General features: G+C 39.5%; 1 protein-coding gene across 3 annotated transcripts in view; it reads left to right on the forward strand.

The window, feature by feature from the left end:
- NRG3 (neuregulin 3) overlaps positions 1 to 22,067 on the forward strand; it is a 435,046-nt gene extending 412,979 nt beyond the window's left edge. For 2 of the 3 annotated variants that reach the window (XM_075422987.1, XM_075422986.1), the window contains exons 7-9: positions 1,863 to 1,990; positions 10,435 to 10,605; positions 15,563 to 22,067. In XM_075422987.1, coding sequence (XP_075279102.1) covers positions 1,863 to 1,990; positions 10,435 to 10,605; positions 15,563 to 16,070 — 807 coding nt within the window. In that variant the 3' untranslated portion in view covers positions 16,071 to 22,067. The remainder of the gene's footprint in view (positions 1 to 1,862; positions 1,991 to 10,434; positions 10,606 to 15,562) is intronic. The other variant, XM_075422988.1, reaches the window with a different exon arrangement.
- The last annotated feature ends 5,671 nt before the right edge of the window (positions 22,068 to 27,738 follow it).

A 27,738-nucleotide genomic window follows, 5' to 3' on the forward strand; every position in this document is an offset into this window, starting at 1 on the left:
TGATTTACTTCATGCTCGTGGTCTTATAAGCCTTCAATTTGGTATCATGAACAAACACAAAAAAAAGACATAAATAGCTTCCTAACACTAACAGCCCATTCTTTACATAGTTTAAATTGAGTTATTCAGGTCAGAAGGCAAAGACAGTTTCACTTCTGCAGCTGGCAAGATAACTATTGAAGTTTGAAACCGTCACAGACAGGGGTACCTTAAAAATCATACTTCTGTCTGAATATTTTATCTACAACGTTTACAAGTGACAACAAAGATCATGGTAACTGAAAGAAATAAAAGTGGAATATGTTTCTTCTTATTATTTCAGCTGTGTTTACTTCATGCGTGCAGCAACATTTTGCGTATTGCCGCTCTCATAGCTTTGCCTTCAGAAGCACCTAAGCAAGGATTTTGATCCTGTTTATTTGGGTATTATTTCATACAACAGAATGAGGGAGAAGAGCACTGGAGAAAATCTTGAAGATCTCTTATTTTATGTGTAGAAATCGGTCATAAGAAGCCTGAGTAGATGGACTAAAATTGCTTCTTACCTGTTTTTAAAAGAGAGTAACCTTGTATGACTTTCCTTTTTGATTTTGCTGAAGTCTGGGGAAACGTAGATAAGAATAAGTGAGAATCAGAAAATAGTTCTGTATTTTTAAGGAGTTACTGGTCTTTTTTTAGACAACAAAAAACTGCACTTTGAAAGAAATCTTATTATCTTCTCCACAAATGCTTATGCTATTGTACAATAGCATGACATTTTTTACCACAGTGATTTTTTTTTATTATTATTAGTGTTATTTTAATTTGTATTTTCTTACTAAAATATTTAATTATGTAATAGCTTCCACAATACCAGTTTATTATAAAGATAATGTGGATATCTAGGTATCGAATACTAAAAAGACAAACTCAATACAGAAAGAAATAGATTAAAGAAAAATAGACCAATTAGTTTTAGTGCAGGTTGTTGTAAAGTAATGTAAAAAACCTGCAAAGTGCAGTTTTTTTCATATCTGAGTGAAAATGTGGGTTAACCTCTCATATCTCTGAGATATTGCCCAGTAACTACTAAAAACATTGATTCTTCTTCCAAGCCAAAATGCAACCTTTTTATACTTTGACTCTCTGGCTCCATTCAGCATCAGAGACACAATTTTTGCTGAATTTCCAGTGGAATCATAAAGCAAGAAGAAGCAAATCTGTTCTTGTTCGTGTCCGGTGTCTGCTTCACAGACCTTTGTGTCTCACTGTGTGCCCGAAGACTGCCCTATGCCTACAGCTGTCACAAGAAGAATTACGTTTACACTGTTCTTACTAGCACAGATACTCCCAGGTCAAAAGTTTCAGACTTGTTCAGAAGGGATATAGACATGATATCTACGGATAGGATTCAAATATTTTTTTTCCTTATCTGATGACACAAATGCTGTTTCGACTTGGTTTTTGTACTTTCGCATGCTGATATAAGCAGTGTTTGACTGAAATCACCAGAGGACCCAAGAAGGTGCTGACGGTCCTCTGAGACATGTTTCGGGCTCTCAGTCTCTGCATGGACAGCCACAAACCCAGGCTCTTAGTTAAAGGAATCGGTGTTCCCTGTCATTATGGGCAGATCAGTCAGTAATTTTGCTACTAATGCAGTATCGGCATTTTGATGTGCAGAAGGTAATGAGGATAATGAGTACTGCCACTTTCCACTATGTAAACAATAGTGAATGAATATATTACTTGCAATGCCCAATTTTAATTTAAAAATGCCTTAGGGCACTTATAATCCCGCTCCGATACTAATTTTGATTGAATAGCATGAACAATGTACTTTGCCTTTTGTGTATTAATTAATTTTATTCTCTGTGCCACAGTATTCAAAACCAGATAGGCATCCTGGGCCAATTCTGGACAAAGTTATGGAGTCTAGTTTTTCAGGCCCTCAGTCTTTCCCAGAGGCCTTGTCTCCCGACAGAGGAACACAGCCCATCAAGCAACATAGGTAAGCAAACAGCCGCCTGATGGGAGATTTGGCAGGCTGCGAGGGATGTCGCTGAACTGGTGTGTGGGATCATTGTGCACTGGGACTAGGAGAGATGCTGAATGGTGTGGTACGACAGAGCCTCAGCTGACTCGTTAAGCAGATGCCCAAGCATTTTCTTAGCTGCAGACAGAAAAGGTGATAATAATGCTCACGGGCTTTATCTGTGTTTTGTAAAAGTCCTAGAGGAAGCATTTAAAGATGCCATCCAAGCTGTAGACACACACCAGTGAATGAAACAACTGTAGGCTGAGCAACCATTCAGAACAAGGCTTTCCTTATCGATGTTCATGAAGTTAGTGACTCATTCCATGCAGAAAGGAATGGTTGCAAACTTCAAGCCTGTCTCACTGTTTCTTTAAACAAATACTACTTGAAATGAATAATGACTTATTTATGAACACATGCTGGCCTTTGAAAACTAGTCTTTAAAAAGTTTGGATGGTTGTTTCCAAGAGGAAAAAAGAGAAAAGTCACCCATCACTGGATGGCATTTGGATTAGAATTTTTTGGATGAAAAAGAGTGCAGATGCTTCATTACGGGACTAGAAACCAAACTCGTGTCTGGTGTAAGCAATAGTGTTGGTGAAATGGCAGTGGTAACATCTGGTCCAGAGCACACAGAGGGAGAAGAAAGGCTGAGAAAAATGAGTTCAGAGTATTTTTAGCTAGATAATCTGGAGGGAAAGACTTATTTATTAAAAGGATAATTTTTTTTAAATTATGGGAAAAAAAAGCCTGCATGAGGTTATCATCTAGCTTCTGTAGTACTTGGTGCATTTTCATTGCAGTCTCCCAGTCAGCTACATGTTCCTTCTCTTTTGAATGAATTATTTGCTGAGCCTACCAAAGTGAAGCATATGAGCCAGGAAGGGATATTTGGATCCTATCTACTTTTACCTTACTTAAGCTTTTAATTTGGCATGAAAAAAATAATGCCAACTGTCATGTCAGATCCATTTCTTAGGGCTTATTCCTTATTGCAAAGAGATTTTCAAAATATGCTTAATAATTTTACTGAACATAGATGAACTATGGAATTGTTGCCTAGAATGCTTTCCACAGAAGTTCTGGGGGGAATTTTATTTCAATTTAGTCAAAAGGTGAAGATCAGAGAAAACACAGTGACATTCCGTTACCTGTAATAGCGTGATTGCAATATCCAGGTTTGAAATGTTTTAGATGCTGTTCCACAACATTACCTAAACTTAAAAATGTGGAAAGAAACTAAAGACTGAAAATACGTCTTGTGTTTATGAACATCACTTAAAATAAAAGCTGAATGACTCTCTAGACTCCCTGTTTTCCATAGGGAAATTACAGAATAAGCCACACTGAATTTACATGGAACTAATGCAGTATCCCAGATTGCTCATTTTAACACAAAATCTCTTTCCCAGAAAAAAAACAACCAACCCCGCAAAAACCAACAGTCATCTTATTTGCAGATGTCAAGCACTGCATTATCTTAACCCTTTGCTTCAGAACTATTTTAAGATGTGGAATGACTAGCTTAATTTATAAAGAATTCTTTTTGTAGTTTTATAACTTAAGATTTATTATACAAGGCCCTTGCTTTATAAAACCTGTGACAGATTTAAACCTTGAAGACCTGTAAGGCTGCCTAATTTATGCACCATGTGATGGCTTCCTAGTTTACTCAGTTTCTTTAGTTTCTAAATAGCGTTCAGTGTGGCCAAATGGTCAAATGTTGCCAGATGAGGAAACTTCTTCTTTTAGTGGGATACATTTTGTCCTAAACATTCCTTCATTCCATTCCAAACCTGACATGAGCCTGGAAAAATTACAGCAGCTCTGCAGGTTCTCTATTTTATGCTGTTGTTAAACTATACTGTTGTTTTGTTTCTGCATGCTACGGAAAGATTTTGTTCCACATCCAGAACTGTTTTCTCCGCTGGTGTTCTCAAGGGCACTAATGACGGGTGATTATTTCTTAAAATCAGGAGCTGTCTGTTTCCAGTTCCTAACCAATGCAATTTTGGCCTGGCAGTAAGATTATCAAGGTGGGGGAATCATTTGGAGATGCTGAAATTTGACTGACAGAGATCACCTAGTTCTTTCACTCAGATGACTAGGTAACAACAATTTTCTGTCTCTGGCAACCTCAGCTGCATGCAAAGAATTATTGCAGAGATTGAACTGAAAATTTGAGTCTCCACTGAAACTTGCTCCTAAAATATTTCACCTGTGTTAGGCACTGTTATTACGGTAGAAGAATTTTAGAGCATCTGCTTGCATATGTAAAACAACTCTTTAGGAAAGTCAGCACTGGAAAGTAACAAATGTGTTTAATCGGTAAACTTCCCGTAAAGTATACGATTCACTCAAAAATTCTTCTCAAATTATCTGTTGATTTTAGCAAGGAAAAAACTCGTACTGTCATAATTTCTAACAGATAGCAACAACTTAGAGTTTTATTAATTGTGGGATTGAGTTTTGATCCCTTTGAAAAGCAGTTTTCTTGGTAATTAGTCATCGTGACTTTCGTTCATTGATTCAGTCATCATTGATTTTAGAGGGATTCATTTCAGAGAATACCATGATGAAAGCCAAGTGCAGAGGCTTTCAGCCTAGAGCAGCTGTATTGTCTTACAAAAATGCCAAAATAGGATCAACTTACTCTAGAATTCAAAATAATTTGTGTTTGCATTTTAATAAACTTTTAAGACCATGAAAACCATGGTAAAAACTTTTTTTTATTTAGTAAGCATTTTACTCTTTATGCTACCAATTGAATTGATTCAGTTTAAATTAAAAGAAAGAGTAAATTGAAGTAAATAAAGCTATTGAATTTCAAAGAACAAATATTGATAAACTAAAGCAACTAACGGCAGAGGAAGCCCGAAAGGGAGAAAGTATAAGGGATTTGATATTTTCCCAAGGAATGAACATAGTTTTCTGGAGAAATCTGCTAAAAAGAATGCCTAAAAGGAATGGGGTGTGGAGGAAGAAACAAACTATATCACAGAGGACAAGAAGTCATGCTGAAGTGAGCATTTTCAGAAATCTTTGAGAGTTAAGTAGTACTGGTAGTAGTGAAAGCAGTCAATTGTTCTTGCTGTATAAAGAAGAGGAGTACTCTACAGGAAGAAGTAAAGCTGATGGTGGGACAGAGATAATATAGAAAGCAGTTAGGGTAATCCTGAATGAATATATTTCATTTTTCAGTTAGGATGATTATTTCAGGACGAAAGTAGAATGGGAATAGAATCAAATGTATGAAAATCAACATTACTACAGTCAAAGTGGAAGTAAAATGCAGAAGTCAAAGCCCGGAAGTCAAAATAGTCTGGTTAATATTGATCAAAGAAGTCTGGAATGAGAACTGGTTCATGAAATTTCTAGTCTGGTAGCAAAATCTACCAAAATGGGAGCTGTGCCATGTGGTGATGGAACAGCAAATGTCATATATCTAGGGAGAGGAAAAATTTGTTAAAGGAACTGAGAACCTATTATATTGGAGAAGACTAGTCAAGACTAGCCTTAGGACAAACGTGGGGGAAGCAGATTCTTTGGGTAGATGTAAAAAAGGCTAAGAATTATCATCAGGTTTACCAGCAGCAGTTCCTGCAACACTACACTGATAACTTTCTTTCTGTGCGGTGTAGGTGAGCTAGATCTCTACACACCCTCAGTCAACATTTGATTTGTTGTCACGTGCCTAATGCCTTTAATGGGAGGAAGTAGAGAGAGGCAGAAAAGCTATAAGGCAGATATACAGAGGTCATTAAAAGGCATAGTAAGGGGTTACACTGAGAAGGTAAGTGCTGGGCTGAAGACATTCACCAGTGGAGCACAAATGGGGCTCTCAAAGAATTAGTCAATGTTGGGGACAAATCATAACAAAATTTAAGAAACAAATGAGGAAGAAATGGTTCAGTATATGCTATTTGGTCAAAGGATAACCAAGTCACAGTGATGCACCTGTTGAAAAGATAAGTGAGATGAGAGGAAATATTATCAAGACAATTCCATTATAAGTCAGAAACATTAAAACCACTTCATGAGACACTGTTGTCACTTCATTTGAATATAGCATGAGAATACACCACTGGTTAAAATGGCCTCCTGATTACTATGGACTCAAATTGCATTCATGAGCCTAATATGAGGAATGAGTAAACTGTGTTCCGTAGCAAGTGTTGGAAAGTCTGTCTTGTTTCAGTCTGCAGTTATGGCAGATGATTAAACTCAGTGCCACTGAGGTGTCTTCAAATGCTCTGTTCCCTTTCCTATTATGTGTATCTACGTATCTGGTGGAACTGGGATGGTGACCAGATGATATTGGTAATGTTCAAGGATTAATGTAGGGTTGCAAAGTCCCCAGTCAGCCCCAGCACATGCTGTTCCTGAAGACATGAATATGTAATGGCAGCAACAATGCTCCCATTTCAGAAATGAAGAGTAGTTTTGTAGGTATAGCTGGCTGCAGGAAAGCTTCTCCTGCATATGCGAAGGGAGAGGAGAGTACAGCAAACAGCAGGCTACCGTCCCGCTCCATCACCTGGGCTGAGAACCTGACCAGCCGTAACGGTTCATAAACACGAGCTAGGAAACACAGGTCATGGTGCCATTGTAGATGAGATGTTTTCCCAGACAGTAATCATGTACTGACACCGTGCACGATTACTTTGCAAAGACACGGGAAAAGAGTAATTTTTAAATGCTTGGGATACAGGACTCTATGGAGAAAAAAGGGATAGAACTATTTAAGTTCAGTTCTCTTATACCACAGCTCTTTTAGCATAACAGTCTCCTTACAATCTTAGTATTCTTTTAATCACATACAGATACTTTTTACTAAGCCTGAAAATTGGTTGAAAATCTGAATAGTCAATCTGTACAAATGTTAGCAGTAGGTTGTCTAACTTAGCCTGAAAATGTGGTTTCTAGGGAATGTCAGAAGATATTCTATCTGGCAACTAGCTCTGTCATTGGGGTATGTACTTACTGTTCTGTCTTGCAAGGAAAAAAACATGTCTTCAACCCTAATGTTTGCATCTCATGATCAGTAGGTAATATAGTAGGTAATATGGTATGTAATATAATATGCCTCTCTGTATAGTTTTTGCAGGTACAGAGCCAGAGCATTTGCAATCAATTTTAGAACTTTTCTTCCTCCTTCAACTTTGTATCTTTCTTTTCATGAATTAGAATCATGAAAAAAGGGGAAAGAACAAGTAGAATAGATATACACAAAACCATGGTTGTAAGCACTATTTCTTTAGCTCCATTGTGCTTATTAAACAAGAAGGGAAGGACTGGAATCCCATCGTAAGTTTGAACATTTGAATTTTCATTCTCTTGTTAATGCTTTTGATGTTCCTCTTGGCAAAGTTACTTCTGAATGTATTCATAACATGATGTATAATCAATTTTGTTTAGTAATTAAAAAGTAATACAGGAGAATTCCCAGAGTTACTGTAAATTCACTACAAGTCGTCTCCTCTTCATGAACATGGTTAACTGCACTTGGAAGTTGTGTATGTTGAGAAGGGAGTACTCCACCTGCCGCGACTGACTTTGGTTTTTACTCAGTTGCTCAACCTAAACAAAATTTTCACACAAAACAATTTGTGACCGTGAATCCCAAGTTCTTAATTAACTTTAGAAATGGTTGAACTACTTCTTTCAAACCATTAATTCATCAGAACTGTATTTCTCTCTAGTTTATGCATTACTTGTGAACCAGTTCAAGCATATTCTGATTTTTTGTTATTGTCTGCTACGGCTTTCCTTATTGGCCTGTTTAATCGAACAGCTCAGTTACGTGGGCTGGTTTCTTTTACCCAGTTAGACTGGAGTATGGCAGGGAAGAAATCATAATGATGGCTAAAGGAGGATAAATTCCCTGAGGCAGTGTTTGCCTGTGAGAGAGGAACGCTTCATGTGAGCAATAGAGCAGCAGCCTGAGAGGAACTGTATTAACACTTTGGAGGAAGAGTATGCTGACGTTCATAGCAGTTTAGTGAAAAACGAAAAACTTTCACTTTTTTCATAGAACTTTTAACAAAAATTGTTGCTCTGTTGTCATTGGTGCTTCAAGAAATGAGCATTATCCTGCAGCTTGCAGCTGCACTGTCTATAAATATTTCCTGGTCCTTCTTAGTGACTTTGTCTTGTCCATGACCACAAATGATTTTTATTCATTTTCTCCTCCGTTTTTTCTGTCAGAAATGCTGAAAGCCTAAGAACCTCACATGAGCGACAAATGGGTTGCTTAAGCTCTGTTGGTGCTGGAGCTGCTGTGATTGCAGGATGATGTAGGCGTGTGCCAGATCCCTTCAGCCTAACCAGCCCACGCACCTTTAGCAGCCTGCAGCATCTCGTGTTAGATGCACCAACGAGAGTTTTGGTGCAATTTGAAGGAAGTCTCGATCGGGCATTTATATGCATCTTTCCTGCAGTTTATACCAACTATCTCGGGTACACCTGTATGTGTTACACTTATGTCTATTGCAAATGCAGAGCTTTTGTGAATTTGCATGGGTGTGTTATGAGATGGGAGACCGTGTGCTCTCATCCAGCAAGGAACATGCACAAGGGCATCAAACCAACCACAATTAAACAATACCTTTCTAGTTTCAAATATTTGCAATCAGTCTAAAACCTGTTAAGTTAATCACCTTGTTGACTTTTCTAGTACATTGATGAATATACTGCAATCAATTAACAATCCCTGAAATTCATTATCCATCAGGAATTATTCATTTCGCTGCATTTTTTAAGATCCCCTGCTGTAATAATCCCAGACTCTCCTGAGCAGAAATTTTCAAATTTTTTGTGATATTGTAGTGTTATTTTACAGAATATGAACTGTGACTCACAACTTGAACTCAGCCTTCAGAATCAAGAGGCCGATACTTCAGTCTTTTTAAAAAAGTTTTTTCGCAGCCTCCCTAATAACTAAGGAAAAATCTATTTAAGGAAGCACCAAAAATCCTTGAGGGAGTGCTATTGCTATGGGTTATTGATTTTTTTCAATTAAAAAACATCAGGGAAGTAGAAGTGTGGAAGAGAACAGAGCAGAGACCGTGATGGAACGCTACTAGCCTGAGCAGTAGGATAGAGACTGTTGAATTTCTTTCTTATGTTTTGACTTTGGGGAGTAAAGGTTGGTTTTAATGGAAAAGTATGCTCCAAGAGAATTTGTCCAACATACTTGGTCCAAGCAAGAATTGCTCTGGGAGTAGATGTGGCCCTAACTATAAATAAAGTTCCCACTAGGTGTAAAATGCAGATTGCTTTTAAGTCACTGTATAACAGGAAAAGAGAAGCAAGCTTATCAAAAGTCTTTTGCATAGCTGAATTGTGTCAGAAGTTGAAATTATTCACGTAATCAAAAATAATCATTCTTAAAATGCATCTACGAAACCTATATTAAAACATCATTAAGGATATGAGAGAATATGAGGTAATACATATGCATTTCTACAACGCAAGATATATCAAGAGAATAAGTTGCTGGGAAATGAATAGCCAGTCACACTGGGCAGTACTGTGTCCTGGTAACAGTAGAAATAGGTTATATCTTCCTTTAATTCTGTTTTCCTTTACTTTTGCATTAGCAACAGCTGAATTTTTGGTTAATATACCAAAACTATGCGGATTCTAGCTGTCTTTTAATTCCTGCACAAACCGGAAAAGATCCATTCTCCATCCAAAACAGTACAAAAATGGTGTTTACAAAAGCAATTTTCTAAAATAAGTAGAAAACTATTACTTTTTTTTAATCATATCTGAGTTTGTATCATATTGCATCAAGAAACAACACAGTGTTTATGTATAAAGAAGAAAAAAATCAATGTATGTAAAACAAGAATAAAACAATATAGACAAGAAATCTTGTTCAATGTGGAGAAAACTTGTGTCAGTTTCTTCAGGCTGCAGTTCATAAGCTTCACTTGTATTCTTCACTTACATTTTTTCCCAATTTCATGTTGTATGGGGAAGCAGGACCTTGTAGGCTGATAGAAGATACAGTGGGCTCTAAATCTCAGATCTGATTTTGAGCTCCGCTGTAGTTATGATGGAGCTGTGCTGTTGATTTATCTGGTCTGCGGAGTCAACTCTGTATAGCAGGATTATGGTATGTAGCACGAGAAAAAGAAGCATCCTTCATTGAGTATGAGAAAGCATTTAATATACCAGGCAGTTATTTTTCTTCCTAGAAGAGAGGTGGTGTACTAAATACGACATAAACAGCAGCTAGCTGTGGATCATAGTATTATATTTCCATAGAGAATTTCTACTGACGTCACAGACCGCCACAGCAAAGTTTATAAAAACAGTAATCCATGCATTATTAATCCTGAATCTTTACTTTGAAGAAATTTACACTTTTGCTGTGATAATTTTTACTGTACTCTTGGTGTCGTTCCTAGAAGTCTCTCTTCATGCTGCAGCCCAGGACAAAAAAGTGGGATGCTACACAGAAATGCCTTTCGGAGGACTCCTCCCTTGCCTCGGGGTAGGTTCAATGGAATTACAGGACCAGCGTATCAGCAGCTGGAAGAGTCAAGGATCACAGATCAGGACACAATACCTTGTCACGGGTAAGTAAGAACATAACTGAAGAGAGCCAGCTTGTGAGTGGCTGCTGTTACGGGGGTAATACGCTTTGCCGTTACAGTCCTTCCAGCTTTGTTGTAGTGTACTGTGGATCCAGGGTTTATAGCACTGAAAGCAGGAGAATGTTTTCAGCGTACTGGCTCTTTGAAGGTAGTATGTTTTTATTTGGCTGACTACTCTTTTTAAGCCTTTGAAAGGCTGTAGAAGGAGCAATCGGAACAAACTGCAAGTGATTGGCAATGTTACTCTTTGTAATTGATGCTTTTTTTAGTGGTGTCAGGATGTGCAGTTCTAGTAATCTAGTAATCTTTGCATAGCGTTTTTTTCTTCCATCAGCACTGGGCAAATAAGAGGAAATATTTCAGAAGTCCAACTTCCATGTTTTTTTAAATAAATCTGTGTACATTGTGAAGTGTCCTTACGAAAATTGTGCCTCCGAATGCAATCCTTCCTGAAAGGGGCAGGCCGACAGCCTGCCCTCTTCCACGGCAGTGGCTCGTGACACGGGCTCTGGAGACTGCTGCAGCCTCTTCCTAGGTTGAGAAGCGAGGCAGAAAACAGCAAAGCTGTTGTGTGCATGGCTGTATTTACTCTTCTTTGGGAAATCAGCGTGTGATATTACAAGTATCAACTCGTACTGGCGTAGATTTTAAATCTGCAGTTCTGCAAATTTGATACTTGGACCAGACTATGACCCCTTTTGGCCTCAATCCACTACAGTACTTCATCCATATTTCATGCACTAGGGATGTCTGTAGAATTAGAGCTTCCTAATATCAACTCTAATGATGGGACCTTTCTCTGAAGGAGACCTCTGAGTGCATCAGCAGGTGGTGTTGTGACAGGGAGTCACAGCAGTCGGTGCATATCACAAATATGACACCAAAAGTCTTCAACCAGTACCCACAGAAATGAATTTTTTGAATGTCAATGTTAGACATGGAAACAAAAGCAACTCTTTGATTTATTGCAGTTTTACTCATGATGTTTTTTATGTAAATGAAGCCTTTTAAGAGTGTAACAAAACTTTTCGTAAGTTATTTTGTGTTGCATCAGTGAAGTAGTCTCTTCAACCAAAATATAAGTACACATCTAATCTCTGAACAAAAATTTAAAATAATTCACTAACTCTATGTGGAATTCCTCTAACTCAAGAAGAGGTTTCACCCGAATCAGATGGCTTTTTACCAGCTAAATATCTGTTCATTTCATAGTGTAGGTAGTCTCATTAGATTTCCAGCCCAAATGAAAAGTCCCCTTGTTCCCTGCCGAAGTTACACTCCTTCCTTTCCTTCTCTCTTTTCACCTCTATCTTTCCCTATATGGATGCACAAATCAAAGTGGTTTATCTCCCTAATTCTGTGAGCCTTTTGAAGTTCGTCCGTCAGCAACTCTGGCTGAAGTTTAGTCAGATTTTGTACGTTTATGTTTGATAGAAAAGACGCTAATTTACCTGATTAGTTTTTATCTAGACCTGTAAAAGTGCTCCGCTTCCCACCCCACATTGAGAAGAAAGCTTTTACTGCCTTCAAGAAGCACCAGATCTCATTATTTGCAACAGGATCTAATATTTGCAGAGTTTGAGTCAAATACAGCTAATACCAGTTGTTTAATCGGTATGCTACTTGAAAGAGTTTAAAAACCTGCTTGAAATGAGAGGCTGAAAGAAAACAAACCATCCCCATGCCAGTCACGTCTCGGAGACCAATTCGAGTCCCCGAGGGTGCCAGGAGTTTGCCTGCAGTTCAGTGGGCAGCGGCTTGATCGCATGCTTTCAGTGACGACTGTTTGCGCTACACGGTGTGAAGCGTTAGTAGTAGTGCCTTGTGGCCTGTGCATGTGCACATATATGGATACAAACGTGTTTGTGTATACAAGAACAAATGCGTCATATCTACATAGAAAACAGGGGGTGTATACATGGGTATGTGTGGTTACAAGGCTGAAACAAAGCCTGGTATGGCCACTGGAATGACTCCCATTCACCTTACTGGACCTTGTCGTCAGGCTCACATACTGAACACCTGTAGCCAAAGGGCTTATGGCAAATCTGTTGGTACTATGCTAAATGAAAACCATTTTGTATTTTAAGTTCCGATCACTTCTGTCCATCTTTAATATCTGTTTCAAGGGGGCAGTGAAATTACTATGCTTCTTTCAGTTTCATTCTTTAATTTAGACTTTTAAACACTGTATAACATAATTACTGTTGCATATTTGTAAATGTTTGGGTTTCTTTTTTTGCTTAGTTTTAGGAAGAGGGTGGAGAGAGAGCTGCGCTTTGAAATAACGTGCATGTGAATGAATTTATTCAGACAAAATAGTTTTTCAGATAAAAACAAGATATCTGTCTTAGGAGGAACTATAGTGCTGGGAAGTTAATTATAGGAAAATGTAATTAAGATTCTGCAATTATAGGTCTAAGTCTCAGTCTGAAAACAGCAGCCGTCTGGTGTCACAAGTAGAAGCATGGATCAGTTTGTGATTAACCAAAAGCTGAGTCTCACACAGTTTAGATGTAATGTCCCTAGTAGTGTAATACCTTGCTTGTTGCACACAGTGTATGTGCTTGACTTCAACCTCAGTCCTCCTTTGAAAGCCCTGTGAGCACAGGGCAAAAATACGAATTCTGGCATAAAATTGGTGTGTCTGTCTGTATTTCAAAAAATATTATCAAAATGTGCCAGGCATTGCATTACATGTTATTGTTGCTGCCAATTAGTTTTCAAAATACCAAGAAAAACTGAATACCTACTATGGAATTGGCAAATGTTATTGTTTTCTCACCAAACCCATTTTAATTCAGACTTTTCTTCATTTTGCTTATATATCATCCATAAAATACATCCATTGCATGTGAAATTCATTAAAAACATTCACTCCCTTTGTTTTCAGGGTGCAGCCCAGAATATATTTAGGGCCCGAATTACCAAAAAAGGGAATAATGCAACTGATGCGATCTCTCCAGCTATAGTCGTTTGAACAATTATATAATAAGCAAAGGAAACAAGAATGGGCACAACCCAAAGGTCTGCACTGTTTTGTTTTTGTTTATTTTTTTTAATCGTCCCCCCTCGGGAATAATATCCCTGATCAGTATTTCATTCATACTGATTCTTGAAAACTGTTCTAAAAAGGCCCTTCATGAACGGCTACAAGCGTGACTAAGCGTAGTGCAAATGTAATTAACCAAAAGCTGAGTCTTAGCTGGCTCAGTTGTAAAGCAGAGATGTAGCTGTATAGCATGTGCAAGTTCTATCACATGTCCAAAAAGGCCACTTGCTATATTATTTCCCTGGGTCCCACTTCCCAAAGCAACATCTCTGTCCATCAGAGAGCAGCAAAGATCACAGCACCTCCTCATTATCAAAGAGCTCCCAGCTGCGTTCTCTGGTCTTTTGGGGATGCCTGGAGAGTTTCCGTACAGGGGCTGCATGGAACTGCGTGCATGCTCATGTACAGGTTAACGTGTCAAGCAGTGGTACAAACACGGTGCCACCGTAGACAAGTTAACTACAAGTCAGCGGTGGTCTGCTGGAAACAAGCCAAAAGCTATCTCCTCCTCTCTCTCCTTCTGACAGCTCGCCAGAAGGATGGGGCCAAAGGAAGCCTTTCCAGTTAATTAGCATTGTACACTAATATTATGGCTTTTCCATGCATTTCCCTTTCTTTTCCTTAGTTCTCTTTCTGCTAATGCCAGAAAGCAGCAAGGCAGATCTGTAAGCAGAAGGTGATCCCTAGTGAAGTCCAGCAGGCTTAAGCAGCTTTCAGAAAAATACCCTTCAAGTCAGAGCTCACAGCTCCTCCTTCCACACCAGGTCTAAGTGTTGCTTTCCTCATCCAGGGTTAAAACATACTAGACTTCACCATTAGCTTGCCTTATTAAAGAATGAGGTAATCACAAAGCTGATTATAAATAAAATATGTTCTGTTACTGAGGCAATATCTGCAGTCCTTGGCAATCATGACCAGTAGATATAGTAACTCTTAGTGCACCAAATTTCTGATAATACTGCTTCTCAAATGGGAAACATCTTTTTTTTTTGTCATTGTTTCCTTTACTTTATATTTAGTATACTTTCCATTTCTGTTTTTTAAGTATTTCCTGTAGTGAAAAGGCTTTCTGATTAGAATAATTAATTTGGCTTTGAAGCAAATTGCAAATGTTGATAAAAATTCACCAAAAGTTGCCTCACAATAACTAAATCGTCCTACGATGTGTATTCATGGAGGATAAAGAATTTTTTTTTGAAACACAGAATTACAGTATCAGGAAAACATGGACCTTTTTTTGTGCCCAGTGTATTAGCTCTGTTTCCCAATGAGATCTAAGAAAATGAATCAGGCCAACACTCGGAGTATGGGCAATCGAAAAAAAGGCATGTTTTTCAGAGGTATGCTGCACTTAGATGCCCTGCTTGTCTGAAGGGGAGCACAGACAGTCATTTCTGTGTAAATAAAGACTATGCAGCCATATTTTTATGCAGCCATATTTTGTTTGAGGTTTGTCCTTTCTGTACCTTTTTAAAGTGTTTTCCTAAAATAGCCATTTGACATTGAGAGTTCTGATGTTGAGGAAATCATCGATCCATATCCCTGTTTAGGAAAGGAGGAAAGGAATTTCAAATTTAATTTCAAACAAAATTAATTGTAATACAGTATTGCTCCTGAAAGCTTTTAAAAAGGAATTGTTGTTACTCTCATGTACTGCTGGGCAAAAAGAGACAGAGAGGGAAGGAGTGGTTTGCCACCAGCAGATCTGAAAATCAAAACCAGGTCTCCAGAGTCTCTTGTTTTCCCCAGGGCCATGCTATTACCAAGTGCTCCTAGCGTGAGAGAAAAATGAGGTGTGTCTTTCCAGCACAGTTCACAGCGTTGCTGCTGCCGGTTGCATCTGACCGCCTGATGTGCAACAAAAAAACTTCTTTTTATTCTTTCCAGGTATTCCTCCAGTGGTTTAAAAACTCCTCAGAATACTTCAATAAATATGCAACTGCCTTCAAGAGAGACAACCCCTTATTTTAATAACGTGGATCAGAAGGACTTGGTCGGCTATTCAGCTTCAAGGGCCAACTCCGTTCCCATCATCCCGGCTGTGGGCTTGGACGTAGCCTGCATGCAAATGCAAAATGTTTCGGAAGTAACAGGCATCAAATGGTGCAAAAACTCCTATTCAGCTGAACTTGTCAATGTGAGTTCCCCAGTCAGTAATTGTCTTATAGCAGAACAACACGAAGTGAAAATATTGCTAGAAACTGTGCAGGAGCAGATTCAGATCCTGACGGACGCGAGGCGGTCGGAGGACTATGAACTGGCGAGCGTAGAAGCAGAGAGCAGCGCGAGTGAGAACACGGCCTTTCTGCCCATGAGCCCCACGGCCAAGTTGGAGCGAGAGGCACAATTTGTCTTAAAAAGCGAAACGCAAAGAGACTCGGTATTGACCAAGTGACTCTGTGTGGGGGTTGCGGGAGGGGAAACAAGAGATCTGTGCATTCGATGCTTTGCTAAACAGGAAGGGAGGAGATTAAATACAAATTATTTATATGCATTAATTTAAGAGCATCTACTTAGAAGAAACCAAATAGTCAATCGCCCTCATATCATAGTGTTTTTTAACAAAATATTTTTTTAAGGGAAAAGTTCCAGGAGGGATGAAGCATACATCAGGTGCTTTCTAGGCAGGTTTACACACACAGTTTCAGTTACAGAGCATTGTACCACGGTCCCATTGGGCTGTCCGAAGGCTTAGGCTATGCATCATTTTTTCCAGTAAAGGCCAAGACCATTCTTAGATTAATTTCTGGTTTCAGGGCAGCGCTGCAGGGAGCTGCTGGCCAGGGATTCAGACCCCAAGGAGGAAGGCCTGTCCCCCCAGCACAGACCCGCTCCCCTCTCCTCTTGGTTCCAGGTTCACACCGTGGAAACAGGCACGCAGACGTCTGCTTCTGAGGTCTGGTACCTACTGTACATTTATGACAATAAATCCCTAAATTGAGCCAGATGCTTGACTCTCGACCTTACTTTAGTGTGTCAGTCAGCCCAAGAAAGCCAATGGAAACATTTAGGAGCTTTGGATTTGGCCAAGTGTGGAGCGGGATTGGGGTCTGTAGAGATGCCGTGGCCAGGAGCCCGCAGCCACTCCATCTTCTGAGCTTTGCCTATCAGAGCTGCCTTGGTGGAGAGTAAGGAAAACCAAGAGAAAGTGCAAAAGTGTGTATTGCAACAGGTTTGGGTTTGGGTTTTGGTTTGGGGTTTTTTTGAGTGGGAACAGAAAATCCGTTGTTCGTTACCAACCCCTCAACATTTCTGAACTGTTACACTTTAAAGGCATTTGTAAGCTCTCAAGGAGCACTTCTCAGTGTGTGTGTGTGATTTTTTTTTTTAACTTTTTATTATGGGTTGTTCAGAGAAGAGTCAGGGAGATCCAACATGATCAAAATCCAGCCAATAAGTGTCCATGCTGCCCTAATGTTTTCCCACTTTCCGCTCTCCAGCCACTTTAATTAATCATGGCTTAGGCTTGTGAACTTTAAAGCTTCAGCCCTGCAGATGGTTCAGTATGGGCAGACCCACAAGCATACACAGATCTGATTCTATATAAGAGCAGATGTTTTGCACCAGATCACTCCCTGCAGGGGATCCAGGCCTCAGAGAAGAAAAGTCGTTTCCTTGTTACCATATCCCAATCTCACTGTAAGCATTTTTTGCATTCGTTTTCTTTTGAGTCCCTCTTCCCCCCATAAATTGTAACACAATATGTCAATAATGCAATGAATTGGGTTCAGTGACACACACGTTACAGTTTTTATTAGTATTAAAATATCTGCTTATTCATGGGGAAAAATAAAGTGAACTATAATAAATAATTGCTAAATAGCTTTCCCTGGTTAACGTCAGAAGACTGATTAAAAAACAAATCTACAGTATATACAGAATGTATTAAAATATTCCTTTGCAGCAAATTAATTGTTAAATTTATTAATGTGCCCTGAACTTTCCCGTTCACAAGTCTCAAGGCTTCCCAGAATAGCACAATCGATCACGCAGTGCTGTTGTATGTTGAGTCAGAATAAAGCAATATTTTAACCTCTGTCAAGTAAATTTCAAAAAGAAATGCTGAAGGTGTATGTCATTTTTTTTTGTTGAGACAGTAAAAAAAAATTACTATTCACAGTCTTCATTCAGCAAGTCTTATTTTTGATTTCTTTTGCAGTTTTGGTTTTGGGTTGGTTTTTTTTTAAGAGAAAAATGAATGCAATTGTTTTGTTTACAGAACTTTCTATGGCTGTAATCTTTGCTGTGTGTTTTCAATAAAAATATATTTGAGGGCAGACTGTGCTTTACGCCCCGGGGTGGAGCATGCCTCGTTTGGACTCCCTTCTTCAAAGACACAGAGCTTTTGTCGTGGCAGTGCGGTGGGAGTGGTCTCAGCCTGACGTGTTTCTGCAGTACGTCACAGCTGGGCACAATCTCAGTGTGCATGAGCTGAGCTGACTGCGGTGGGTATAGCCGCAAGCCCCCACCAGAGAAACCCTCTGAAAGATGAGGTGTATTAGGTGGGACAGCTTTGAATCCCGACAGTAGTGTGACTTTTCTGTCAACACCACTTGCATCCCACCAGCTCAGGACATGAGCAAAGTGAGCTTGCCTCTACCCATAAGCCCTGAGGACATACCTGTAATAAAAAAACTGGCTACTATATAAAGCTCTGATTCAATGATTTGTGAAGTGCAATCACAATTAATTGTTCACCGTTAATTTCATCAAGAGATGGTCTCTCTGCAATAAAGTGCAGAATCCTGCCCAAATGGATGCTGCAAAATTAAATCTTTTCTATCCAGATGTAAGACTTTCTCGCCCCTAAATCCTACCAAACTCTGCAAATTCACCTTTGGCAACATATTGGAAGCACACGGCAAGATTTCTGTTGAAGAAAGAATCATATCATAACCAATGTCTTTATGGAGAGAATGTGTTCACTCAGCACCCCCGAATGACCCAGAAAGAGGGGAAGAGCGATGTATTTAAGAGAAGGAAATGTCTGACTGAATGACAGATGGAGAGCTGAAATGGTGAGGATATCTTCAGTTCATGTTAGAGATGCGCTCTTGTACTCAGCAAAGGATGTGTGACTGTTATACGTTAACTGTTCTATTCAGTTTTCAGCATGTTTGAATAGAGAGACGTTTATATTAACCACATGACAGACTAGTGTATTATTTGTTAAGAGTATCACTTCAGACCCTATTGAAACTGTCATTGTTTGCAGAAGAAAAGAAAAAGGTTTGAAAACATCAAACTAGGTAGTCTTAATGTCATTTGTGTGTTTCTCTAATGCAACTATTTTCCTCCATGGACCCTCCTATTTTACAGTGAATGGGACAACATTTTCTCTGAGGTCTGGCACTTAATTATGTAGAGAACACAGAAGGAACTTGCACTGAAACAGATGAAATGGTAGGCCAAATTCTGCTTTACTTCTGACCCATGTGGTCCCATTGAACTCGGTGGATCAGAACGGATGCGAGTCACTGCCTAAGTTTACAGCTGTTCCCAGACTTGGAAACAGACTGTAATCCCCCTGAAAGAGTCTCTGAACTCAGTCATTTACCTATAACATAATTAAAAATTATATCTGACCTACGGAGTTCAAGTGTAGTCTGGTGTGGAAATTCTTACGTGCAGCATTACACTCGAGTAAACTGGGAGAACAGCTAATCAAATAAATTGAACTTTTTCTGAACTGAATAGAGAAAGCCTATGTCTCTTCAGGATAATGCTGTGGAGCAGAATCATGAGAGGTGTATATCCTGTTTGTTTTTTTTTTTTCTGTGTAGAATTCCTTCAAAACAATCCAAAATAACTCTGAAAAAACGCAGTCAGTAGAACAATCCCAGCATTTGAAGTAGGAAGTATAGGTAAGTATGGGGACATTTCATAGCATTAACCACTGAAAAACTCTTCAGTACTTCCATGACCAAAAGCTGAAACGTTCTAATTCTTGCAGGATCATGTTTAGATCAACAAATACATCCACAAGTAAAGGGCTTTTCAGAATGCTCTTGGTATCTAGCCACCTAGCCATGCTCTCAGCTGATGTAGTCAACACAGTAATGGCAGTTTATCTTAACAGAGGATCGCATCCCAGATCTCTTCTGCTCGATGACCAACGTAGCGTCACAGAGCTTGGCAGCCTACCACATGATGTAAGGACTTCTACACTGATTTATGGAGCCACCTTCAGTTTACTTGTGAAAATCACACTCATATCAGTGTGTGAACACCCTCAGTAGAATATGGTGCAAGTTTCGTTGGCCGAGTGATTGATTTGCCAGGTCTGTCTTTGACAAGGGCTGAGTATCTCTAACCAGGCTCTAACAGCAATGAACTTACCACCATGTGGAAAATTTCAGTGTTATTCATCAAAATCCTACAGCTTTAAGTTTAAATTTTGGATAAACAATGAGGTGATGGTGTGTGCTTATGGCCAGGCATGTGCTAGATGTGCTTCTGAATACAAACGTTCAATCAGATAACACTTCTCTACTTCTTGTATAAGTAGGGAAAAAAAACTGGATTCTTCTTCCCAAATCATCCCCCAGCTTCCTTTAGTCTAATTTCAGAAATTACATGAACATTTCTTTCTCTTATAAGAAATTATGAAAATGAACAAAAGAAGAACTCTTTCAGAGTCTTAGCCACAGTAAATAAAACTAAGGCTTGAAGGAGCAGACCTGGAATAAAAAACTGGTTTTGAAAATGGCATTAATATCAATTGCCTTTCAATAAAATTGAATTTTCCCTATAAACTGTTTTTCATTTGGGAAAACAGTGAGATTATATGAAGTGATTTATTATCTTGGCATGAATTTAAAATGCTCATCTTCAAGGACATTGGGAAAAAGCAAATATTTAGTATAGATTTTTCAGCTTTTATGATCTTTTTTTAATTTCCGTAGCCCAACAGGCCAATGATCTCATTATCTGTATTGTCTGACATATAGCCTTAAAGGCCATCCCTGTCCTCTGTTGTGGCCCAGATGCCGAACTGTTAGATTTCCTCAAAGAGAACAAGATTTTGTCTAAATTATATTTTAAAATGATTCATAGAATAATATAGTTCTTTATCTTGTTGAAAATATAAGGTGATGCAAACTTTTTTCTTTTTGTACTGCATTGTTACTCTAAGTTCATACTGAGACTATTCTCCCTTTGTTTTGATGTCAACTCACATAAAAACAAGTGTGACACCCAGTTTTCAGGTTTTAGGCTTGGCACTTCTGAATCACCATACCAAACAGGAGGCTTGTATTTTAAATAGCAAAGTTCATACATGAGATATAAATGAAATAGCTACAACAGCAGTAAAGTTATTAATAAGATGGGGGGGTTCACTTTTATTACATAGCGGTTAGTGGATTTGGCCATAGAAATTGGTACTTTCTTGCAAGAAATACAGTCAGAGAATATATTAATGGCAGTGGAAGCCATCGCTGTACCCCAGAACTGGGGAAAGCTGCAGTGGAGGTGGACACGGTCATCCCCAGTGTATGCTGCAGAGGGTAACAGTGCTTTCATCTTCATAGTAAACCAATCCAGCTGTCTGCTGAAAATGCCAAAAGCTTAAACTACTTGAATTTATTAATGACCATTTTAATAGTATTTGAGAAAAGGAAAAGGGGCAGAAATTTCCAAACTCGTAATGCTTGTACTGTCCCTTGAAACAAAGGTAATTATGTTTTGATTCTTTATTCTTAGAGCACAGTTTGTCTGCTGCAGGGCACACGACAGCGACAGGCTGTGCTGACCCTTACTTTCTGGAACAGTTTTAGCAGTCTCCTCTTTGGCCAACAGTCCTGTAAACAAGGAGTGATTTCCTCATACCCCACATGGTTATTCTTGTGAAACTTCACAGATAAATAATAAAGTACAGCAAGACAACCCAATTTTTAATTTTTTTTTATATGAGGACTTACAATATTTTATAGCTATAATGGAGAGGGTTTTTATTGACGACCGAAGATAATAAAGTACAGGATATAACGTATGTAACTGGCATGGAAATCCTGTATTTGTACTGTAGCTTTTAGTAACATGTTCTCTAACACCATCAGGAGGAGACCTACATGCAATTTATATTTCTTTTTTCCTCAACAGTGACCATAGTCTGTACCACATTACTGTAGTGACTGGGCATTAATAAACTCTTGTCCTTATTCCTTGCTCTTGCATTGCATGGCCTACTTCTGTGCTGTCATATGCTCACTCTGGTTGTACTGACATCACTGAATTCACAATGCTTCAGCATTGTTATTCACATGCAATTTTACCTTCGCCTCAGAATCAAGAGTATAATTTACAGCCTAGCTTTTGAGACACTGGGGATGTCCACTGAGTCAATTTACAGCCTAAACACTTCAAAATTGTATATTATTATATTCGTCTGCTTTGGTTAGACCTAATGGGAGATCTTTTCCTCAAAGAAGGATTTTATGCAGCCTGTGCTGCAAGGCATTTTCCAGCCGTTCCTTCTTATCTGCCTATATCAATGTTTCCAGTCTCCAAGCCAGCCAGTCTCTTTGAGTTCTCCTGCCCAGCGCTGGGAAGTACTGTGAGATTTCAGACCTGAAGCCTTGGACTTCTTTCAGACTTCCAAAGACCAGGAGTCATCTGAAGTGTTCTGAGCTATAGCTTCAGATGCAACTTTCTGCCTCTTAATAACCAAGGTCTTCATATAAATAATGCCAAAGTTCATAACATTAGGAGTTCTATGGCAAATATTATTCTTTTAATGTACGTCTTGCTTTGAAGGAATATGGAACAAGAGCTCTCAGTTGTGTAAATATTTGGAAACGAAGAGCACAAATAATAATACAATACCGAAGAACAGAAAGAATAAGTAAAATTGTAAAATGTCTAAAATAAAAAGATAGTTCCTTGCTTTTTCTCTGGAAGAAAAAGTAGTAGCTGCAGCTTATCAAGATGCACCAGTGAAATGAAGGAAGACTTGGTAAGGCCATTTTGTAAGTCATGCCAGTAATATATCTAAGCCCTTTTTTTAAGGAATTCAACCTTAGAGTTTCCCTTGCTTGTCAAGACATTAAGACGATGTTTCTTTCATAATGTAAAGCTTATTTCTATACAGAGCCAAGGCAAGTATCGCATACCTCAGCATAAGCAGGACAGAAATGCAGTATAGGTTTCACTTTGGCTTTCTGACTCAAGTGAAACTCATTTGCTTTAGATATCTCTGATCTCTTCCAGGAAAGAATACATGAGTATGCTCCAAAAAAAGAAAAGAGGTCTGAATACTCCATGACTTTTTTTTCAAAAATCTACCCATCGATACCAAGATCGAAGCCATCTGCTGAACTTGAATGTCCTAGAAATAGCTGAGATTTTGAATGTTCTTCATGGGGAAAACAGCAGCTAGCAGAATTATTACCACCCCCACCACCCCACCAAGATGCACACTGTGAACTTCTTCTGCAGAAGAGGGTAGGGAGCTTCTCCTGGTTCTGCTGGCTATGGCACAGCTTTTTCCATGAGTGAGGAGGGATGGATTTTTGAGTTGTGCCAGGTCACATCATCTGAGAAACGTACCTTACTTTCACTTCTTTCTTATTTCTCACTCATGTTGGTGAAATTGTGGTCATTAGCACTAGTTAGGTTTTTAAGTCAGTGATTTCCAAATTCTGGGAATTTGATTTCCAAATTCTGTGTTGAATTTTGGAAGCAGAGACTTGTCAAAAAAAAAAAAAAAAGTACAATTTCTTCTGTAATATTTTTAAACCGTCTTTACTTGAAATGCTTGTATTATGTTCACTATTTTTTTAAAAAAAGATTAGACGTCACAATTCTAAATTACAAATATTTAGATTTACATCATGATAATAGGGCATGGGTAAGATCTGTCCTTCGTGTTTCTCTCCTGATCCAGCTGAAGATGTCCCTGCTTACTGCAGGGGGGTTGGACCTAGATCATAGAATCATAGAAAGTTTTGGGTTGGAAGGGACCCCTAGAGGTCATCTAGTCCAACCCCCCTGCAATAACCTAGATCATAGAATCATAGAAAGTTTTGGGTTGGAAGGGACCCCTAGAGGTCATCTAGTCCAACCCCCCTGCAGTGAGCAGGGACACCACTAACTAGATCACGTTGCTCAGAGCCCTGTCCAACCTGGTCTAGAATGTTTCCCGGGATGGGGCCTCCACTACCTCTCTGGGCAACCCGTTCCAGTGTTTCACAACCCTCGTTGTAAGGAATTTCTTCCTTATATCCAGCCTAAACCTACCCTGTTTTAGTTTAAAACCATTACCCCTCGTCCTGTCGCTGCTGTCTCTACTAAAAAGATTGTCCCCATCCCTTCCAACCCAGACCATTCTCTGAGAAGCATGTTCAAGTTAATTCTTTTATGTATTGAATTGTCCATAAAATGCTGGAGATTTCTGTGCACATCAATGGCAACTTTGGGTTTTACATGGAAAGGTAAATAAAACTAATATATTTGAAAAGAAAAAATGGACTATGTAAAACTTCCAGGTCAGACTGATGGTGTCCAAGTGACAGCTGTTTGACTGAAAGCACAGTTAATGTGAAGAGAACGAGGCTCCCGGAGGAAGATGTTTATGCTGGCTCAGCAGTTGAGCAGACTGAAGTAGAACGCAGGTTTCCACCTCCGCAGTGCTAACCTATGCTCCTTTCTAAAGCTGGCCTGGCCCGAGCCCCTGAGTGTCTGCAACTCCTCTGCTAGAGACTGCCAAAAGGCAGGTGTCAGCATGGACTTCTGTGAAGGCTCCTCTCATCAAATCGAAATGAAATATTATGAGACAAAAATCGACGGGACTGATTCTCAGCTGCTCTCAGGTTACACGGAGTGCCATCAATAGTGCTGATTTACAGTTTCTGAGGCTCATGGTTTGACCCAACCCATCAGTTCCCACCGCCTGAGCTGGAGCAAGCCAAGCAGAAATCTCCCTTCCTGTCAGGGTTACTTTGGAACAGCATTAAAGCAGTTTGATTCTGGCTAACCTCATTTTTTATACTTCGTTGCTTATTCTCCATGATTATTGCAGAGGTGAAGCTGCTTCCAAAGCCTTCTCAAAGTTCTCGTCACTCATACATCATTGCCTGAGGAAATGATTGTGATCACTCAGCTCCACTTCTAACATGGGGTGAGGTCTTCCAACTCTACAGATCGGAGCTGGGTCTTGGGGTCCAAAATCATTTATGTGTGCAAGCAAAACTCCCCATACTTGTTCTGCAGCAATCATATGCATTCAGATCTAAGCGTGGATCAGCTGCCAGGCTGATCTTTCATATTACCCACTTTATGTAACAAATCTATCTTTCAAATATAATTTTCCATGCCACTTCTCTGTATGTTGTATAGGGAAGCAGTGACCGCAGATCCATCCTGTCTGCATTTCCACCTAGCCTAACAATAGTAGGGTTTGCCAAAGCAGCTCAGGAGACAAAGTCTTTAAAATACTGACCTCAGAGAAGGAAATGGTACCCTGGCAGGGAAGGGTGATTACGACCAGGTTTTGTCCATATGTGTGCTTATCTACTCTGTCTTTCTTCCTAAGAAACTTTCTTCCGAGAGCCAATGTACCTAAAAACACTTCAAACATTAAGCAAAGTTCAGGCAAGAGGTGTGCTCTGCCTTCTCTGCAGAGGGGACAGGAGCATAAGTAAGGGCTAATTACCAAAAACCTTTCCAGCTATTTCCACTGGTATTTGCACAGACCAGTAATACTAAGATGACTCTGGATGGTTTGCTCACATATCTTTGCAGGCCGTGATGTATATAAACTGGCAGCCTGTTTTGAATTGCCGGTGGTTTGTAGTGTCTCAGGATGGACTTTCAGAGTGCTCAGGACAGTATTTACCATTGTCCTTAACCTCCGTCTCAGCTCCATTTGACTAATGGGCTTTTATTTCTATTACCTGGGCGGCAGTGATACCCCATTGCCGGAGCTGTGGGTGTCACACCGAGCCCCGCATCGCTTGCTGGCAAGCAGGGCAAACCAGTCCTTCCCTCTGCCTTGGAGGCAGCACGCTGGGCTGGGAGGGAGCATCCCACGGGCTCAGCGCCTTCGTCAGGCGAGCAACCGACACGGGGTTTCGCAGCAGGGGAGGCCTCCTCAGCTAAAATGAAAAGCTCTCCCAGGACCGAGATAAACAGGCAACCTGGACAAGAATGACAAATGGCAGTCCTTTAAAAAAAGGCTCCTCTGTAACCCTGTGTAGATTGGTAACAAGGTTGTGATTTTTGTTTTAATTTCTTGAGCAAGAAGCAGAGCAGTTTTGTATTTACATTAATTTCAAGATGTCTCTAAGTGGCTTCAGAGAATAACGAGAACACATCACTGGGCAAATACCCATGCTCCAGCAAAGTCTTATAGCCCACGGACCGCTCTCCATCCTTGTGGGGAGGATCTGGGTGGCCGTGCTTTGCCTGCCTTCCTTGGTCAGCTGAGAGAAGACCAAGCAGTGCCCTACACCTGCTGCCTCGCTGGCTGCCGACGCCACCCAGAGCAAATCCCCGTGTTGAAAGCACTTATAAACACAACGAAGGTGATGGAAACATGGTTTGTTCACTGTGAGTATCCAGCTGGGATAGTTGGAATAACTGCCAGGGAAGAATTGCCTTTGCAAGTCATGTGTCTGATTTATTGGTTAAATAGGTTTCCAGTCCTCCCTATTTAGTCAACAAGGCCATTAAGATGTCCAAAAGTAAAAGTGGAATGATTGATTCCCAGAACTAGTCTTAATGGTCACAAATCCAATATTCCAGACTTTTTGCTCAGCACTAATCAAGTAGAGTCAGTCAGGCTTCATTTAAACAGGTGAACTTTGCTTGTAGAGTTATACCTAATTTCATACTTTCCTTTATTGATCACTAGATCTTTTCCATATCACATGAAATTATGTTTACCTTAAAACTGATCTGTAGATATGCATGAAACAGCACCTAATGTGGGCATGAAGTCTGAGCGTTCTTGATGCGTAGGGCGAGTCTTGTGAAACCTTTTTCACAGCCGAAAGTCTTGAACCGTTCACTGAAAGAAGACAATAAAAATATCAATAAAATTGATTCTGCCCCAATAAACTCACTGGTAAACATCTGAGCTGGATCTGGGACTTCTGAATAATATATATATATATATATATGTAACACTACAAACACAAACTTTTTTTAGAACACAGAAATGAATGGTCCAACTTAAATTTTATTTATCTAAATAGCTGGAGAGAATATCCACTTAGCCACATAGACTAAGCACATTAAAGAAGGGGCGGAAAGGTGTTTATTTTCAACTATGGTTTTTTTTTCACCAGTAAAAACAGAAATAAAAACAGAAGAAGAATAATCTTAGTGCCTATGACAAAGATTGTGCTTCAAGGAGTGTGCAATGTGTACCATGATTACTTTAACCACAGCTGGAAGCTGTTTTTAGACTGAGTGTGGTTGAAAGGAAATAACCTTAGAAAACTGTCACGCAGCATCCCAGAAAATGTTTTGGTTTGCTATGTTTGGCCTCTGTTTTTGTGGAGATGTACATTCCTGTCCATGGTTTTAAAGGATAAAGAAAGAACTGATTTCAGAATCAATCTGTATTTTGACTCGCTTTTATACTCCCAGCACCCGGATTGGTTTACCATATGTGTAAGCAAAGCTGAACAGTATCATTTCTCTACTTAGCGTCACAAATGAGTTTTATTGTGTGTTATTGAATTCAGTCCTTTTTGCTTACTGAAGCAGTGTGCTCCTGCTGTCTCTGGTGATCTTTCTCTTAATGCAGAGGTTTCATTTGTTAGCAAGGCTGCAAAAAGGGACGACACCAATCTGTCTGAGGACAAAAGCTTTCTTCTTTCAGCCTGGCTTCATGCAGGATCGGCTGGGGTTCGCTGGAGCCTGCGACAAGGCTCAGGGGTCTCTGGTGTCTTGGCACACACAGAGGCATCTGCCTGCAAAGTCCAAGTCTTCTGCTGCTGAAGTCAATCTTTCCCGCCTCATCTGCAAGCCTCTTGGTTTTAGGCTAAAGGAACCATGTAGAAAGGCTGAAGTGTCCAAATTAACACATCTGCAGGGAGGATCGACTGAGAAGAAAG

This window comes from Opisthocomus hoazin, chromosome 6, assembly GCF_030867145.1.
Source record: "Opisthocomus hoazin isolate bOpiHoa1 chromosome 6, bOpiHoa1.hap1, whole genome shotgun sequence".
NCBI classification, from domain to species: domain Eukaryota; kingdom Metazoa; phylum Chordata; class Aves; order Opisthocomiformes; family Opisthocomidae; genus Opisthocomus; species Opisthocomus hoazin.